Source organism: Dysidea avara, chromosome 13, assembly GCF_963678975.1.
Source record: "Dysidea avara chromosome 13, odDysAvar1.4, whole genome shotgun sequence".
Taxonomy (NCBI): domain Eukaryota; kingdom Metazoa; phylum Porifera; class Demospongiae; order Dictyoceratida; family Dysideidae; genus Dysidea; species Dysidea avara.
In genome coordinates, this window is record NC_089284.1 from 10305460 (window position 1) to 10325206 (window position 19747).

Here is a 19747-nt window from a genome sequence, read left to right on the forward strand (position 1 = left end):
GGACACCTTGACTGAATAGACCTCAACAGAACATCAATACTTCTAGTTGGCATCTCTCTGGTTAATTAACATTTCAATCAGCAGTACCCCATAACTGTAGATATCTATCTTTACTGTTTGCTGAGGAGCAGACTCTCTGGGGCAGCATAGCTATATGATAGCACCAGGTCTAATGGTTTGTGCAATGTGGGCAAAACTGAGCAGAGCCAAGATCAGATAGTTTAGCTATCCATACATTATCATCAGCTTTCAGTAGTACATTAGGAGCACCGACATCACGATGAATAAGGGGTGTGGCTGAATACTGTGCAAGTAGAGTTTGTCAACTAAGGCATCAGTGACATTTTTCGTTTTCAATACGTAGTTCTTGCTCAACTGTCTGCATAGCTGTGCACTTTTTTGTTTTTCTGTTATGTGGTCTTTGATGCTGTCATGTCCTTTTAGATCTGTTATAATTTCTTGCAACTGTTGGTGGAACAGTTTATCTCATTGTTGTGACTGGTTTTTTTGGTATTCTAGTTGAGTTTACAGACTTTCTACTTGGGCCTGTAGTTCTTGGGGATGTTGTTTATTATGTTTCTTCTAAATTTTCAGCAAACTCTGTTATCACTTCACACAAATGGAAAGGTATGTCTATGGAATGGATTAAGAAGACCACATTCATAACATTGAATGGATAGTGGAAAGGAACTTGGCATTGTATATATTTACACCCTAAAATTCAGCAGTCCCTAATTATTGCTCTCCACATCAGGACATGTGCACATATGTGTGTGAGTTACAGTGTAATCATACAGTACAGTCATGCCTAACCTGCCAAGCTGTTGTGAAGAAAAAGCGAGACTGGTTTTTGGGTGATGTTAAAAGCACAAACTTTTATAATCCCTTCCAAGCACTATATACTATACAATATCAAGCCCAAACGTGCCTTCAGAGAAATGACCACTCTATGTTACTATCTGCCTCTCCCTATTTACATGTATGGCTGGTTTCAAGGTTGCTCTCACATGTTAATTGACAACCCACGCACTTTAATTTATGTATTGAATGTATACATGTGCATTTTTATGATAGTTGTATGACATAACTATACTAATTGACAGTGTTTATATGTAATTCTCTGGCAGTACCAAATAAATCACAGAGTAATGGGTGATATTGTAGGTAGTTACTCCATGGTCATCTTCCTGCAAAAATGTTTTTTTTGAGGTGATATACCTAGGATTTTGGTCTTTAGGTATTGTATTGTTGGTCTTTAGGTATCGTATTGTTTTGAAATAATGTATATCCAAACACATAGTCCAAGTAAAATGCAAAAATATAATAAAATTAATTATGTTGATATATACATGAAGTCACACAGCAAAATTGAGAAGATAAGTGTGACAACAGAATGGTGTGCATACAAAGCGTATTATGATGTATATTAGGGCTTGTACTAATGCAGTTGAGACACAACAGGATCAGCTATATAACTGGGTTTGCAGTTGCCATATGAAAGATACTTGTGTCATGATTCATGTTTCACAGATTCCTAATGATTGAGAAGCCACACTAGAAATAGAAACTTATTGTTGAAATGCAGATGTGGTTCTATATAGAGAATTTGCTGAATGGTTTCCATTCCATGCAGCTGCTTTACCCATGCAAGGCCATAGTCATGTTCATCCTTACTGATACAGTGGTAGCGGCTCCTGTCTGAGACATGGTAATCTTAGTTATAGCCTATATAAATTATAGTCTAGCTAGCTAAGGCCACTCCAAATAAATTCTCTGTTTCCCGTCCTAGACTCAGGCACATTTGCATGCGGGCGGGCGGGCGGTCCATTTCCATTATTTCATTATAAGATTGGCAGCTTTTCAAACTACTATTTTCCTGGCACTGCCAAAAAGGCTGTATAAAAGCATGCATAAGCTTGTTCCTTCCTTTGTAAGTTGCAAAAATAACACAAACGTGAAGTTTGTGCAGACTTGATTGTACTGCTGACACGTGAGCTAACAGTGCTTCAAGATAGCTTTTACAGAGCCTATCAGTATGCAAGAATAACCGGAAAATAATGGAAGAATACGGAATAATGAAATAATTATTTAGAGCCAGATGCGGGCAGTGGACGGGAAACAGAGAATTTATTTGGAGTGGCCTAACTGTGAGTAGTTTTACAATTGAATCTAGGGATGCGATTGGTATGTGTGGGAATCAGGAATTGTGCTAGCATTTTGAGGTGATTATAAAGCTTTAACAGTAGGAAAATCTGTAGATTGCACAATTTCGTTAAAAAATCGAGATACTCTAATAGAGCAGTCAGAAACTCTAATAGAACAGTCACTGAATATTATTTACTCTAATAAAGCAGTCACATTGAAATGAAATACTCAAATACAGCATCCAACTAAAGAGTTCAAGACCATTCGAAGCTTAAACATCAATGAAAATGGTCTGATACAACAATAAACTGGCATTATCCAGAGTTTGGAAAGAGGGGGGGGGGGGGCACCTTGCTGAAAAAAAGTTGAAGAGCAAAAAAAAAAGGTCACAACAATAATAGCTAGTTATCCTTTACCAAATATATTCTATCACGTATGTTATGTAAAATAAAATCCTTATTTATAGCTTCATAGGTAAGCTGCACTGCCTCATGAACATTGTGACTGCTTTATTATGCACCTATCAATGTTATCCCCCACCTCCCCCCTCCCGGGCGTAGTGGGGGAAATGGTGGGGATTTGACTTTTTGAAAAATCAAATTCTCCACCCACTGGGGAACAACTAGTGGTCAAATCTCCATGTAGTATCGCTGGAATAAACTTTGGGAAACAGATCAATTCTTATAGCCCGCAAGCTAAAGCAAACGCCTAAAATTTCGAACGGTCAAATGCCCCACTAGTGGGGCAAAATTTCTGATCAAATCGGCGAAAATCCCCCACTAATCCCTTAGTAAGCCCGGGAGGGGGGTAGTGGGGCTTAACATTGATAGGTGCATTAGAGTAATTGACTGCTCTATTAGAGTATCTCGATCTTGTATGCAATTTCTTGAGGGGGGGCATTTGCCCCAAATGCCCCATCCTGTATCCGCCATTGTTATCAGCCAATTATGGTGGCATAATTTTGGGAATAATGGGCAATTCTCAAGAGCATAATAGGAGCACTGCTCAAAAGCATAATGCTCAAATTTTGGAGCACAATAGCCTCATGCCTAATTGAATCTTATTACTTACATAAGGTGATTAAAAGTCTTAAACTTTAGATAATGTACAGTAGACCCTCAGTTCGTTCATCCAAAATTGGAAATGACTGTTTTATTAGGTATTTTGAGTACAAGTGTATGTTCTATTAGAGTATTTGAATTTTGAATATACAAAATTACAAATATATGAATGGATTCAGTCTGAACTGTTCACTTATCTGAACACTTTTACCATTGCCCGAGGCACATTGGGGTTCAGAGTTTATTGCACTGAGAAGCAATTGTTTGGGTGATTTTTTTGCAGGCTTTCATAAGCACTTTTTCCACAAGTCCTTAGTGGGATAGCAGTTTTGATGGCAAGAGATCAAGAGAAAATTCTGGATTCCAGACAGTCATTGTGGCTCCTTATGTGCATGCCTATAGACTGCAGGGGCTCAAGTTACTGGGTCTACATTTTTTTCTGCATTCAGTAGTAGGCACCAGCCTATTCAGTAGGGTTTTTGACATGATGATCTTGACTTTCTGTATGTACAGACTGTAGTATGTATATACTTCTCACAACTATAGTTGATGAAACACATTTTTGGTGTAGTTGTAGCTAGTCACAATTTCAGTGAACATGCACTTAAATAATGAGAATGTACATGCATGCGTGAGGGACTATACACTACAGCCATGCATGAGTGTCAGGTCAGTGCATACACTCCTTTTAAACACATGCTCCAATCACTTTAAATATTGATAGTTTGGTAGCTTTTATCACAACATGCATTATTGATAATTCAGTTGTTACTGTTAGATGTTTACACCATGGCAGTGTGTATCCTGAAAGAAGTTGATGCATAATAATGCTTTTTAGGTTGTGTCTACATTCTCTTGATTGTTAGTTAAGCACGAGTCTCAGTGTTTGAACATAATGTACTCATTGTACTGTAGTATAAAGTATTTAATTGCAAATTGTAACAGAATACCATGCTTAACAGTTCACACAGTTAGTTTTATAACTATTTATTATTCAACTTCAACACATAAGAGCGTATATAGGAACTACAACAGTGAGAGAAAGCTCTTCTTATATATATATATGTCAACATAATCATAACCTACAGTTAATGAGTACATACTAAAAAATCTTCTCTCTACAGTACTAAAAATAGAGCTAATTACTCTCACATGAATACAATAAACCACATGCAATAATTACATATTCAAATGCCCCATGGTTCTCCTTTCACTCTATACAGCACAGTTAACTACACAGCATGCAGGAGTGAGGTATCATGAAACATGATGTCACTAGATACGTATATCTAGTGCACATGCATGTAAAACCTTGCAGCTGAATCCCAATAGCAATCAGGTAGTATCACATATGTATCTTGGCAACATATACAGTGATTTCCAAAGCCTAGAATGCAGGATTCCACATATCTGTGCAAAGATCAGAAGAGATTCAAAAAAGTTCTTACAACTATGTAATTGTTTTGTATCAATTTTATTAGTTTGCAACCTGGTATTCTATATAACTTTTATAAATTAACAGATAGTTGTTTTTTTTTGCAAAATCTGCAGAAATAGTATGAGTTTTAATTTCTAATTCAGCACTAATTAAATTAATGTGCATGCAGTTAGAAAGTACATAGCAAAGATAGTGGTGATTCACACACCAGTTGACTTTTGGCAGGTTTGTATAACCATACAATTTACAAACACATATAAAATACCGTACAGATAGAAGGATACACATTTTATTGGGATTTTTGGTCTCAATATGGCCTGTCAAACAACCACTAACATCAGAACAGGCCAAAACTAACTATAACTTTGCTAGCTACACAGTACATACACAGCTACTTAATAGTTAAAAATATAATACAATGATTGTATGTACAATGGATGAAAACAGTTAAATGTCTTCATGTAAAACTACAGTCTAGGTGCATACATGATTCGGTACACCAAGGCTTATGCTTATCTACAAAAATACAAACAAAATAAACTAACATGCAAACACTACACAACATAACACAGTCAGAGGATGATGGTGTCCAACCGATCAATGACTTGTCTCATTGGTGGTCTCTTGTTGGGATCAACATTAGTACAGCTGGACTTTGAACAGATCTCAACAGAACATCAATACTTTCAGTAGGTATCTTTCTGGCAATAAGCAGTACTCCGTAATTGTATACATCTATCTTCACTGTTTGTTGATGAGCAGAATCTCTGTGTGTAACTTCTGGGGCAGCATATATAATAGCACCAAAAGCAATGTAGGAAAATTGAGCAGAGCCAAGATCAGATAATATATCCATTACCATCAGCTTTCAGTAGTACATTGGGAGTGCTGACATCGTGATGAATAAGGGGGTGGGGCTGAATACTGTGCAAGTACAGCAGACCTTGAGCTACATCAATACTGATTGGATGAATATGATTGGGTGTGGCTCTTTGGGTCAAAGCATCTCTCAAATTAGTGTCCATTATTTCAGTGAGAATGATCAGGGACTGCTCCAATAAACTCTATTATTATTATTATTATTAAAGCTTTACAGCACAAGTGCTGAAGGTCTGTAGGACACCTGGTCCTACAGCCTGCTCAAAGACATTAGATACAAAGACATTAGTTACATAAAGTGTGTTTGAAAAGTTGCAGGAAGGAGAAAAGATCCATGACTGGACCTCGAACCTGCAGCCATCCGATTTATGCTCGAACGCTTACAGGAGTACCAGGTGGTCAGGATGTTATTTTCATGTAATTATATCCATAGGAATTCTAGAGAGTGACTCATTATTTCTAAGTATCCCAAGTAGAACCAAATGGACACTAGTTAATTTATTAAAGCTTTACAGCACAAGTGCTCTAGCAGATTATGATGACGACATCGTGCAGATATTCGAATTTCTTTTTCAAGCTACAATCAAATCATCCTGTAGAGAGATCAGCTGGTCACATTAACCCTGTAGAGAGTTCAGCTACTAAGAAATAACACTGTAGAGAGTTCAGCTATTAGCAAATCACCCTGTTGAGAAATCAGCTACAAACAAATCACCAGTAGAGAGTTCAGCTACAACCAAATCACCCTGTAGAGAGTTCAGCTACAATCAAATCAACCTTTTAGAGAGTTCAGCTACAAAGAAATAACACTGTAGAGAGTTTAGCTACAAACAAATAACTCTTTAGAGAGTTCAGCTACAACCAAATCATCCTGTAGAGAGATCAGCTAGATCAACCCTGTAGAGAGTTCAGCTACAAAGAAATAATACTGTAGAGAATTCAGCTACAAACAAGCTACCTTGTAGAGAAATTAGCTAGAAACAAGCCGCCATGTAGAGAGATCTCAGCTGGAAACAAGTCACCCTGTAGAGAGATCAATCACCCAGTAGAAAATTCAGCTACAACCAAATCACCCTGTAGAGAGTTCTGAATCAAATCATCCTGTAGAGAGTAGCTAGACAAATCAACCCTGTAGAGAGTTAAGCTACAAACAAATCACCCTGTAGAGAGTTCAACTACAACCAAATCATCCTGTAGAGAACCGCTAGACAAATTAACTCTGTAGAGAGTTTAGCTACAAAGAAATAACATTGTAGAGAGTTCAGCTCCAACCAAATCACCCTGTAGAGAGATCAGTTAGATAAAGTAACTATGTAGAGAGTTCAGCTACAAAGAAATAGCACTGTGAGATTTCAGCTACAAACAAGCTACCTTATAGAGAGTTCATATCACCCTGTAGAGGGATCAGCTAGAAACAAGTCACCCTGCAGAGAGTTCAGATACAAACAAATCACCCTGTTGAGAGATCAGCTACAAACAAATCACTTTGTAGAGAGTTCAGGTACAAACAAATCACCCTGTAGAGAGTTCAGCTACACCCTGTAGAGAAATCAGCTAGACAAAGTAACCCTGCATTCAGCTACAAAACAAGCCAGATCAGCTAGAAACAAGTCACCCTGTAGAGAGATCAGCTAGAAATAACTCACCTTGTACAGAGTTCAGCCACAAACTAAATCACCCTGTAGAGCGATCAGCTAGAATCAAATGACCCTGTAAAGAGATCAGCTACAAATAAGTGATTACTATAGAGAGATCAGCTGGTTACAATTCACCCTGTAGAGAGTTCAGCTACAAAAAATCATCAATTAAAGTTCAGCTACAAACAAATCACCCTGTAGAGAGTTTAGCTACAAAGAAACCAACCTGTATAGCTACAAACAAGCTTTCTTATAGAGAGATCGGCTAGAAACAAGTCACCCTGTAGAGAGATCAGCTAGAAACAACTCACCCTGTAGAGACAAACAAATCACCCTGTAGAGAGTCCAGCTACAAACAAGCTACCTTATGGAGAGATTAGTTAGAAACAAGTCGCTCTGTAGAGAGATCAGCTAGAAACAACTCACCCTGTAGTGAGTTCAGCTACAAAAACAAATAACCCTGTAAAGAGTTCAGCTACAAACAAATCACCTTGTAGAGAGATCAGCTAGAATCAAGTGACCCTATAGAGAGATCAGCTAGAAACAAGTGACCTTGTAGTAAGATTGTCTAGAAATAGGCTGGAGCCAATTATGCTTTGAAAATTGCCTATTATGCTTTTGAGCAGTGCTCAAAAATCCAGCTTATTATGCTCAAAATTATGCTCGAGAGCTGAATGTTTTATTAGAGTATATCTGCATTTCCTGACTGCTGTATTAGAGTGACTGCTCTATTAGAGTATCTTGATCTTATTTCTATAAAGTGTGAATAATCAGCCAAGAAATAGTAAAAATAATAATACTGCAAGGTTTTTGATATTAAATGCAGCAATAATGTGCAGTGTGTTCATGTTGTGCAGTATTTTTGGTGCACGCATTGCATGTTTTAATTAAAATTCTTGAAAATCATCCTATTATACTGGCATAATGCTTGATACTTTTGCTAACCTATTATGCTCGAAATTATGCTGACATAATTGGCACAAGCCTATCTAGAAACAAGTCACCCTGTTGAAAGATCAGCTAGAAACAACTTACCTTGTAGAGAGTTCAGCTATAAAAACAAATCACCCTGTAGAGAGTTCAGCTGCAAACAAATCACCCCGTAGAGAGATCAGCTAGAAACAATTGACCCTGTAGAGAGATCAGTTAGAAACAAGTCATCCTATAGAAAGATCAGCTAAACAAGTTACTGTATAGAGAGTTCAACTACAAACACCTAACCCTGTAGAGAGTTCAGCTAGAAACAAGACACTTGTAGACAGTTCAGTCACCTTGTAGAAAGTTTGGCTATCATCCGGTAGAGAGATCAGCTGCAAACCAGTTATCCTGCAGAGAATTTACATGTAATAAATGTATAATACAAAATTTGTATAATTACTGATAAAAGCAAAAATAGTTTAAGTATTAAAAAATCTGCTTTATCTCTTTTTCTTCTTTCTGTGATAAAGAAAAGAGACAGATTAAAAAAGCCCCCACTTTGGTGTGTACAAATACAAAAAGAAGTGATATCTAATCCAAAACAGCCAAGCTGTAAAAAGGCCCTCAAAAAAGCCATGGTGAAAACAGATGTGAAATCCAAGGTGGTGGCCAAGAAATGGATGTGATGGTAGGTCAATGGTAAAAATTTTAATGACAATTCAGTGCCAAGACCAAGTGGCACCAAATTCACCTGAATTTTTGTTATTAAAATTTTTACCATTAAACTACCATACAGCCATTCCTTCGCTACCACCTTGGATTTCATATCTTTTTTCATCATGGCCTTTTTCCATTAACCTACCATCACAGCTATTTCTTGGCCAACACCTTGGATTTCACATCTTTTTTCACCATGGCTTTTTTTGAGGGCCACACCCTTTTTTTGCAGCTTGGCTGCTTTGGATTAGATAATAATTTAATACAGCTATACAGTAAACATGCTACATACTCTATATTATGCTGTAATGCATATCGATTCAACTTTGAGGTATTGACTGTGCATATATCGGTTCATTAGAAAACCTGTATCAGAATTAGACAATAAATATCAGATGTAAATGTGGTATCGGTACAGCCCTATTAACCAATACTTGGTCCGAGCCCGACTTGATCATCATAACTCAAATTCTTCTATGCTTAATCTTAAGCAGACTTATTTCAGGAATACAAATGATGCCTATGTAACTATGCATACCTATTATTTAACACTGCTCCAGAAGAGGATGCTCCTTTTCCCTTAAGAAGCCTTCAAAAAATGGTTCGATCATGGGTTGTGTCTCCGTAGTTACAAAAGTTTTAGTTGTGGGTCTTGTTTTATTCAGATAACTAGCAGTACTTTCTAATATGGCTATTAGAGGCAATTCTTAATCAATGCATGGTTGCTTAATATATGGTTTCAAAATGGTAGTTGGTAAAATTTAGCTAGAGTTTACACTCATGACTTCGAAATTCATAGCTATCAACTCAGCTATTTAGCAAACTGTCTGATAAGGTAGCTATAGTGAGCCACTGTTGTATACAAATAGAATCTGTACCAAGTACCTTCTGATATGACCCCATATAGTTTTACAGAGGGCATGGCACCCGTGTGTTTAATACACATGCGATACTGGACTTGATGTGAATTACTTCATAAGTAAAAACACCTTAGAGCAGTAATAGAAGTAGTATCAAGACACACGGTAGTGTGTCGTGCGGCCCAAGAAGCCGGCGTGCCACACCGTGAGTATATATACAGGAAGAAAGAAAACGCAATTTTCACACCTATGTAGCTCAGTGATCCCTTATCCGATTGGAACCACATTTGCTACAAAAGTGCAGGCCAGGTAGGGGAGCCTACATTCCAAATTTGAAGAAAATCGCTCCAGCTGTTTCCGAGATACGAGCGGCCAAAGTTAGGGGTTTTTTTTTCTTCTACTTCTTTTCGCACACTTCGCAAAATCCACCATAAAACACGAATACGTGCTCCAATTGGGCTGAAATTTGGCACACTTAAAGGGCTCATTAAGGTGGATCTCAGTACCAACTTTGGTAGGAATCTGATGAACATTCACGGAGTTATGACCGCTTATTCGCGTAAAAAAGGTCGAAGGTCTGTCACGCCCACAGGGTATACCCCTTGAAGGAATGAGCTGCAAATTGCTAAGTAAATGGAGTAACCATCGTAGGAGTGCATTTTTGTGGTTTGAAAAGAAACGAGATAAAGGCAATCGAGATATGACACAAAACCCAACCTGTGTCACAATTATGCAATCGATTTTTATGAATAAAAAACTATTAGTTTTCACGCCTACCAGGCAAACCGCTTACAGCAATGAGTTGAAAATCGGTATGCAGCTGGAATAATTATCATAGAAAGTCCTTGCAGTGGTACAGAAGAATCGGATTACAAACCACTGAGTTATGATTCGAAAGCCAATTACGTGTAGCTAATGCGAGATCGAGATACTTTAATAATAATAAATACTTAGGTTTAAAGGAAGAAAATCCATCCCTCCTGGAGGAGACTGAGTGTGGCGCTCGACTAGACATCGGGTGGCCTGCAGTTCGAATCCTGGGATAGGAGGGATTTTTTCCTTTCTTTGGCCCTTTTCTGTTTCACCTTATTGTTAGCTAGGTCAAGTATTCTTCTTAAGTCTTCAGTTCCAGTTTGTTAGGTTAGGTAATCCAAAGACTGCAGCACATGTTGCTGTCAGACCTTCAGTGCTGGCCACTGTAAAGCTTTAATAATAATAATACTCTAATAGAATAGAACAGTCACTCTAATAGAGCATTCAGCTACCTTTATAACTTAGAATTATATTGCATTGCAAGTTATTCTATAGGAAGTTCAGCTACAAACAGTTAATCTTATAGACAATTTAGCTACAAGCAAGTCACCCTGTAGAGAGTTCAGCTACAAATATATATGCATCTAGTAAGGTGTCCTGGTTACTTGGTAACTGTTTATGGGGATTGAAATCCTAGTAAGCAGCTAATCAAATTTGACCTTGCTGTGGTCTTATGTATAATGGACATTTGTCAAACTAAAGAGACATGAGACGTAGGGATGGGCAGTATTGCATTTTTGAAGAACGGTACGGTATTAGGAAAAATACCTCGGTATCACTAACTACATTATAGCACTTATTATAAACACAGGTAAGTTATGATTTGCAGTTATACCTAAATTGTGCCATTAGTCTTTTAAAAGGAACAAATGAAACAACAATAATGTTGTGCTGCAAAGTAAGTTTTGAAGTATCCCAAAAAGTAAAACCACCCTGTGAATACTTCAACACACATAGCTCTGCGCTTGTTCAAAGCATAAACATGGTTGTATGGGACTTGACTTCATGTACGTATGGTCACCACTAAACCACCAACAATTAATTACATCAAATTCAGTATTTGGTATTTTTTGAAAACCACTTCAGTATCTGAAAAATACCTTTATTAACTACTAGACATGTATACTGTTGTTAAGAGAGAATACCTTACCTGTGTCATCAGAACAGATCAGTCCACCACAATCAGAAGTGCTCTACACAGAACGGTTGACACTAGAAGGAAACATCAACGGTACCATAAAAATCTCTCCATAGCCACAACAAGCCACCATCCATAGCTATACTCCTCATCAAATCATCCAGAGTCCTCAACTCCAGAAACTAACAGAACAAACTCTGTAGAATCTGATGCCAGCTTTAATGCTATGTTGAGGAGATACAGTGCAACAGTGACCAGGCCACAGTTTGATAATCGTACGAGATACTCTTATGTTTTTGGTGACCGGAAAATCCAATCATTGTCAGGAAGGTACCAGGTACTTCATTAATACACTAGTAAGTAGTAACCTTGTCTAATGTCTATATTTTATATTCTATAAAGGTATCTGACAGTTGCCTATGTGCAAACTTATGAGATTGTGTCAGAACTAGTCACATATGTACGCATACACACTGCGGGTTGGATAATTCTTTATTGTATCACTAATGTTGAAGGTTTCACTACTGTGTGGTTTCTTCTTTTCTAGAATCCAATGGATCTACATTCAGGCCTGCTGTTACCTCAGAAAAATAAAGCTATAAGGAAGGCCATCAAACATGTGAAAGTGTCCCCTTTGCTGTCAGAAAACATTTGTGTGTGAAATATGTCAGAGTCCAAGTTAGGGACCCGCCGATTATGCTCATAATTTTACCTATTATGCCATGCTGCACTGCTCAAAAATTTACCTATTATGCTTAAATTTATGCTCAATACTTACCCATTATGCTCAAATTATGCCCAATTATTTATGCCTCAGTTCTCATGCTCTGCTAATAATTTCCAATTTATGGATAAATAATAAGTGGCTGAAGCACAAAATTACTTGTCAAAATGCATACCACATTAAAGATCGATATACTCTAATAGAACAGTCAGCTATATGATTGTTCTATTAGAGATACTGACTGTTCTATTAGAGTATATCGATCTTTCTGTAATAGCTATTTCGATAAGAAGGAATTCATACTATTACATTCTACCTATTATGCTGGCATTATGCTCATAATTATGCCAGCATAATCGGCGGGTCCCTAGTCCAAGTGTGATTTATCCGTTTCAACTTGATGAGACCTTCCAGGTACTCATTATGAGTTCCTACAGTCAGATTCAGTGTATGTTAATATGTATATAACCGTCTATATCATTCTTATATGTAACAGGGATGGTGCTACTTTATTGTCTTGTGTAAAGTTGTAGATAAGCAGCTTCAATAGGAGACAGTTGAGTCAAAGGAAAAGCTCGGAATAGTCAAACAGAGTAATTTCGCGTCACTAGCGAGTGTAGAAATGCTTATGTTACCTTCCATTGTGCAAGTCAACTTCATTTCCATATCTTTGCTTTGTTGTGCTGGTTACGTGAAGAACTTGAGCATGCACTTTGGTATAGTGTCTTAATAAGGAATTTTAAAGCTAATTTTATACAGCCTTGTTTGAGTTTCGTTGTTTAGGCCCCTATTTGGTGATTATTAGTTTCTCATCCAGCCTTTCTAATTATTATGATGCGGGCGGGAGGGTATTACCATCAGTGGCGGATCCAGGGGGGTTTCATTGGTTTCCACGGAAACCCCCTTTGAAAAATGATTGCGTAACAATTAAATGTTTTAATTATCGCGGCGTGCGTCTCGATCGAGATACTGTAATTAGAGCAGTCACAGTAGCTACTAAAGTAGTGTGTAGGAAGTTTTTAATATATTTTATGTACTATTACTAGGCTGTGACCTTTTTTTTTTTTTTTTTTTTTTTTTTTTTTTTTTTTTGGTCTCACCTTACCAAACCAGACGATGTAGTGCAAACGTTTGCGTATCTCATGTCAATATATATCTCCACCTTCTAAACTGGAAACCCCCTTTATAAATTCCTAGATCCGCCACTGACCATTATGCCATTATTTTATAATATTAACACACTGATGTACAGACCTTGTCCAAATTGTCTTTCTTTCTTACTACAAACATTTTCTTCACCAGCTGATTCTACTTTTCGTGATCGCCAACTGTTTTTCGACAGTCAACTGAAAGCCTGCTTTGATGAAGTCGATAGAGCACGATTGCAACTGGCACTGCAGCAATTTACTATTGAAACAACAGTCGAGTTTCCGGCGATATATAGCGCATTGTAGCGTTCATCAACGAAAAAATTATAACACTTGGTATCACGTGTTCTTCTGAGCATTCACAGAGTAAATAATGGCTTACCATGCGGTAGCTTAAGAAGGATGGGAGATGCGGGCGGTGGATGAGAAACTAATAATCACCAAATAAGAGCCTTACAGACGTATTCGTAGTAACAAAGGATAGGACTAGTGATGCACCAATAGGAGATTTTCTACCAAATATCCAATATTAAAATTCACTTCTTGGTTTATACTGATATCCAATCTGATGTTTACATTTACCAAAATTTCATATATTTTGTAAAATTGCCATCTAAAAATTTTTTTTCTGGTATTGTTATGAAAACAGGGGTCAGTTTAAGTAATTGGCTCAATAATCTGCTAATAATTATTGCTGAAGTTTGACTGATACACTGATTTTCCCGATTAATTGGTGTATCACAGCCAAAGTTTTTAAGCCTTTTACGTATATTTGTCAAGTTAAGGTATAATGCTTTTCCTAAGGAAAAAGACCATTCCAACAAAGAAATGATGGTACACTTTATTTCTACAGCATCATTATTTCTATGGCATTGTAAAAAAGCACCCATCACTAACATGTCTTTTACTGTACAAACATTAAACTAAGATTTCTTACTCTTCATGAACAGGCAAACCCAATGGTGTATATGTTTATTTGAATACTAAAGTAATAAACATGTACATAAAAAAAAATTTTTTTTGGGGGGGGGGGGGGTGTATTTTTACTCAATATACTTTTATGCCAAAACAGAATGACAAGGTTATGATCAGCTGTCAGCTGGTCACATATTGAGCTATAGGTGATTTGTGACTGGATCTACGAAAACCGTTCTTATTGCCCAAGACAGGAAGTTTGATTTTTTCACACAAACACAAAGCTTAATGAATGCACTATCAAGTTTCACTGCCACAGTCGACCAGAGTAAAGTGGTCTGCTTTTGCTGGCTGCTTTTCTAGAGCACAGTGGCGAGCCGTACAAGTGGTCTGGGGTCGATGGAGCCCTGGCCAACCAGGAGATGGCTGTGTGTGGCTGTACAGCTCTGTGGTGTTGGACAATGACCTGTGCTGTAAATTTCCTTTCATTTTAGCCAGTTCTGAGCCCTGGATGGCCTATAACTTGGCCTAATTCATCCCAGCACATCTCTTTTCAATTTTTGAACACCATCTTTCCCGCCTTCCAGGGCACCCGCCTCCCACCCTTCTGGAGCTCACCTGATACAGACAACCTCGGTTTAAAAACTATCTAAAATGGCGGGAAACTTAGCTGTTGACTACTTCTTCAGTGGATGATCAGGAAGGTAAGAAATTGTTGTGAAACGTGTGAAAATTTGGTATGCGTAGCTACCACCATTGGCCAGCTACAACACACAGAATATTTAAAACCGACGTTTCTCGATACTTTTAAATGGGCGATAAGACCGGTTTTCCCAGAGACAGTCACATTTTACTAATGTGTATATGTGTGATTTTTCTCCCTGTAGTGTAAAGGCTGCAAGGCATTGTTTAGACAATCTGCTGGTTGTCCAAAGTGTAAGAGACTTGAGAAAACATTTATTTGATGATAATAGCTTAGTTGGTACACACACATAATAATATTCCTATTGTAATATAATGAGAAAACACAGGCAAAGTTGATCTAGCAATATAAAAATTAATTATAATTTATTCTAATTACTACCACAATAAAATACAATATGTACTGCAAGCTACAGTAGTGGTTGTGTAACAACTAAATATGCAAAACTAAAAATATGCAAGGTGCATGTTCAATCTATAGGGTCTAAAATGTATGTTTTAGCAACTACAATATTGTTCTTTAAGAGCTAACTAATAAAATGTAAGTTCACAGTTATTCACAGTCAGAGGATGATAATATCCAACTGATCAATGACTTGTCTTATTGTAGGTCTCTTGCTGGGATCAAAATTGGTACAGCTGGTAATGAGGGGTACAAAACGAGGCCACCTTGATCGAACAGACCTCAACAAGACATCAATACTTCCTTTAGGCATCTCTCTGGTTAACATCTCAATCAACAGTACCCCATAACTATAGATATCTATCTTTATTGTTTGTTGAGGAGCAGACTCCGTCTGTTTAACTTCTGGGGCAGCATATATGATTGCACCAGGACCAAGGGTTTGTGCAATGTGGGCAAACTGAGCAGAGCCAAGATCAGATAGTTTAGCTATCCATCCATTACCATCAGCTTTCAGTAGTACATTGGGAGCACTGACATCACAATGAATAAGGGGGTGTGGTTGAATACTGTGCAAGTAGAGCAGACCTTGAGCTACATCCATACTGATTGGATGAATGTGGTTGGGTGTGGCTCTTTTGTCAACTAAGGCATCTCGCAAGTTAGTGTCCATTATTTCAGTGAGAATGATGGCTGGATGATCAGGGACTGCTCCAATGAACTCTAGCAGATTACGATGACGACATTGAGCAGATATTCGAATTTCTCTCTCGAACTGATCTTTGTTGTAATGAGAAGCTATGCCTCTGTGGAGACACTTTGCAGCTACTCTACGTCCTCTATAAGTGGCTACAGTAACATAACCCCATCCTCCAGTTCCTAGGATGGTGTTACTGAGGTGTACTTCATCTCGTGACACTACCCAAAGTCGTTTTTCAAGTGTCTCCATTCTCTGGATAAGACCAGCAATGACAGTGTTCTCTAAATAGTGACATTTTTCTTTTTCAATACCTACTTCTTGCTCAACTTTCTGCAATTTTTCCTCTAGCTGTGCATTTTTTAGTTTCTCTGTGATGTGGTCTTTGACACTGTCATGTCCTTTTAGATCTGTTATAATTTCTTGCAACTGTTGGTGGAACAATTCATCTCGTTGTTGTAACTGGTCTTTTTGGTATTCTAATTGAATTTGTAGACTTTCTACTTGGGCTTGTAGTTCTTGGCTATGTTGCTTATATGTCCCTTCTAAATTTTCAGCAAAGTCAGTTATCATTTCACACAAATGGAAAGGTATGTCTGGAATGCATTAAGAAAAGACAAATGCGTAATGTTGAATAAAAATAAAAAGGATAGTGGAAACTAGGTACAATTGGTATTTACGCCCTAAAATTAAGTGGCCCCACATTAAACTATTCATTGTTCTCCACACCAAAACATATACCATATATGAGTTATAGTGTAATCATAGAGTACAGTTATGCCTAATCAATTCTGCCAAGCTAGTTCTTGCGAAGGAAATGTTGAGATGGGTTTTTTGTTTTTTGATGATATTAAAGAACAAATCTTTATGATTCCTATTACATGTATACAGTATCAAGCCTAAACATCTTCAGAGTGACAAGTTTCTATAGAATTTTCCAGTAACTAAACTGATGTGCATAACTTTACAGAGGCACAACGTAGTGGCTTTTGTTGCTCATTGGAACTTGTGTTTTGTGTGTGATTTTCAGGTTACCTGCCAGAATTTATTAGACAACATTATTCTATGATTGTAGTATATATGTCTGTAGTGTGTTTGTATGCATGTATATGTATCTAATCAAAAACAGTCAAGCTGTAAAAAAAGGAGTGCGACCCTTGGAAAGGCTATGGTGAAAAAAGATGTGAAATCCAAGGTGGCGGCCAAGAAATGGCTGTGATGGTAGGTTAATGGTAAAAATTTAATAACGACAATTCAGGTGAATTTGGTACCACTTGGTCAATTGGCACAAAATTCACTTGAATTGTTATTAAAATTTTTACCATTAACCTACCATCACAGCCATTTCTTGGCTGCCACCTTGGATTTCACATCTTTTTTCACCATAGCCTTTTCAAGGGCCGCACTCCTTTTTTTACAGCTTGGCTGTTTTTGATTAGATTTCACTTCTTTTTGTATTTGTATACCCCAAAGCCGGCCTATGGCCAGCTTTGGGACTTTTTAACCTATGTTTTTTTCTTTACCACAGGAAAAAGAAAAAGATGAAGCAGATCTTATAAATACTTTAACTCATTCTGATCTTATCAGTAAATGTACAAATTATATATATAATGCATATATTTATTACATGTCAATTAATCCCCACAGGATAATTTGCAGCTGATCTCTCTACTGGGTGACCTGAAATGTAGCTGAACTCTCTACAGGGTGATTTGCTTGTACGTAGATGAACTCTTTACAGGATTCTCTCTACAGGGTGACTTGACTCTAGCTGAACTCTCTGCAGGGTTATCTGTTTGTAGTTGAATTCTCTACAGGGTGATTTGTTTGCAGCTGAACTCTCTACAAGGTGGTTGCTTTGTAGCTGAACTCTCTAAAAGGTGACTTCTTCTAGCTGAACTCTCTACAGGGTGATCTTTTCATAGCTGAACTCTCTACAGGATGATTTGTTTGCAGCTGAACTCTCTACATGGTGGTTTATTTGTAACTGAACTCTTTACAGGGTGATTTGTTTGTAGCTGAACTCTCTACAGGGTGATCTGTTCGTAGCTGAACTCCCTACAAGGTAACTTCTTCTAGCTGATCTTTCTACAGGGCGATTTGTTTGTAGCTGAGTTCTCTACAGGGTGATTTGTTTGCAGCTGAACTCTCTACATGGTAGTTTCTTTGTAGCTGAACTCTCTACAATGCAGTGTGTGAAATAACGTCCGGACACCGGACAATTACATCATTTGGCAGGGCATAATTAACTTTGTCCGGAAAAATGTCCGACCATGGCAGAAAGGCAGGAAAAAGGAAGTAATAGAAGTGTTACAAGGAAGACGATGGAGAAATGGATTCGAGAGAATGATAAAACGTTAGACACCACCCTATGGCTGAAATTCATCATTGTTGCTGGGGACCGCGAGCACGTGTCAAAGCTAAAGTGCAGTATCTGTGGTCAGTTCCAAGAGCGGTTAATATCAATGCGGAACTATAACTCTGCCTTTGTGGAAGGAACAACTAATACCCGTGCTTCATCATTCAAGGAGCACGCCAGCACGGAAATGCATAAGCGCGCAATGATTTTATATAAGAAGGAGCACTCATCTAATGTTTGCGACTACGCTCCAATAGCAAGGGCCTTACTTCTACCATCAATGGATGAATTGACCAAAGCTAGACTGAAGCGAAAGTTTGAAATAGCTTACCTGATAGCAAAGGAGAAGATGTCATTTAAAAAGATGAAGACTCTTTGTGACCTAGAGGAAAGACACGGCATTGATATAGGAGGAAGCTATCGTAATGACCATGCTTGTGCAACGTTCGTTGAATTCATTGGTGCAGACCTGAGGCACTAGTTGAGGAAGGATATTAACAAGGCTAGATTTTTTAGTATCCAGGTAGACAGTAGCACAGACTGTGGAAATATTGATGAAGAATTGTTTATGGTATTGTTCTTTGATGGATTGTCAGAAGATGGAAAGGTAATTGTAAGAGACAAGTTTTTTGCTGTACGACAACTCCACCGTGGCACAGGGCAAGGCCTCTATGATTGTTTTAAACAAGCTATGGTTTATTTAGATATCCCACCTGCAGAATGGAAGCAGAAAATTATTGGCTTGGGGTGTGATGGTACTTCTGCAAATATAGGGAGTGGTGGACTGAAGGGCCACCTTGAAAGAGATATGCCATGGATTATAGTAAGCTGGTGTCTTGCACATAGATTAGAACTCTCCATCAAAGATGCGTTGAAGACCACATTCTTTGCAACAGTGGATGAGTTTCTGCTACAAATATATTATGTGTACGAAAAGTCTCCCAAGAAATGTGCTGGATTGAAAGAAATGGTGGAGGAGCTTAAACAATGTTTTGAAGATTGTGAATTGCCACACAAAGGAGGAGCAAGGCCTTTACGAGCTTGTGGCACCAGATTTGTGGCTCACAAGGTGGCTGCTTTATCACGAGTCATTGACAGGTTTGGTGCTTATCTTAGCCATTTGAAGTCACTGTCAGAAGATCGCGGTGTCAAATCAGTTGACAAACAGAAGTTGAAAGGTTACATTCTACGTT

At 37.9% G+C, this 19747-nt stretch overlaps 1 protein-coding gene across 2 annotated transcripts in view; it reads right to left on the reverse strand.

Moving 5' to 3' along the window:
* Positions 1 to 15337: 15337 nt before the first annotated feature.
* LOC136243596 (uncharacterized) overlaps positions 15338 to 19747 on the reverse strand; it is a 53930-nt gene continuing 49520 nt past the window's right edge. For both annotated transcript variants that reach the window (XM_066035137.1, XM_066035138.1), the window contains exon 4: positions 15338 to 16791. In XM_066035137.1, the coding sequence (XP_065891209.1) occupies positions 15659 to 16791 (1133 nt within the window). In that variant the 3' untranslated portion in view covers positions 15338 to 15658. The remainder of the gene's footprint in view (positions 16792 to 19747) is intronic.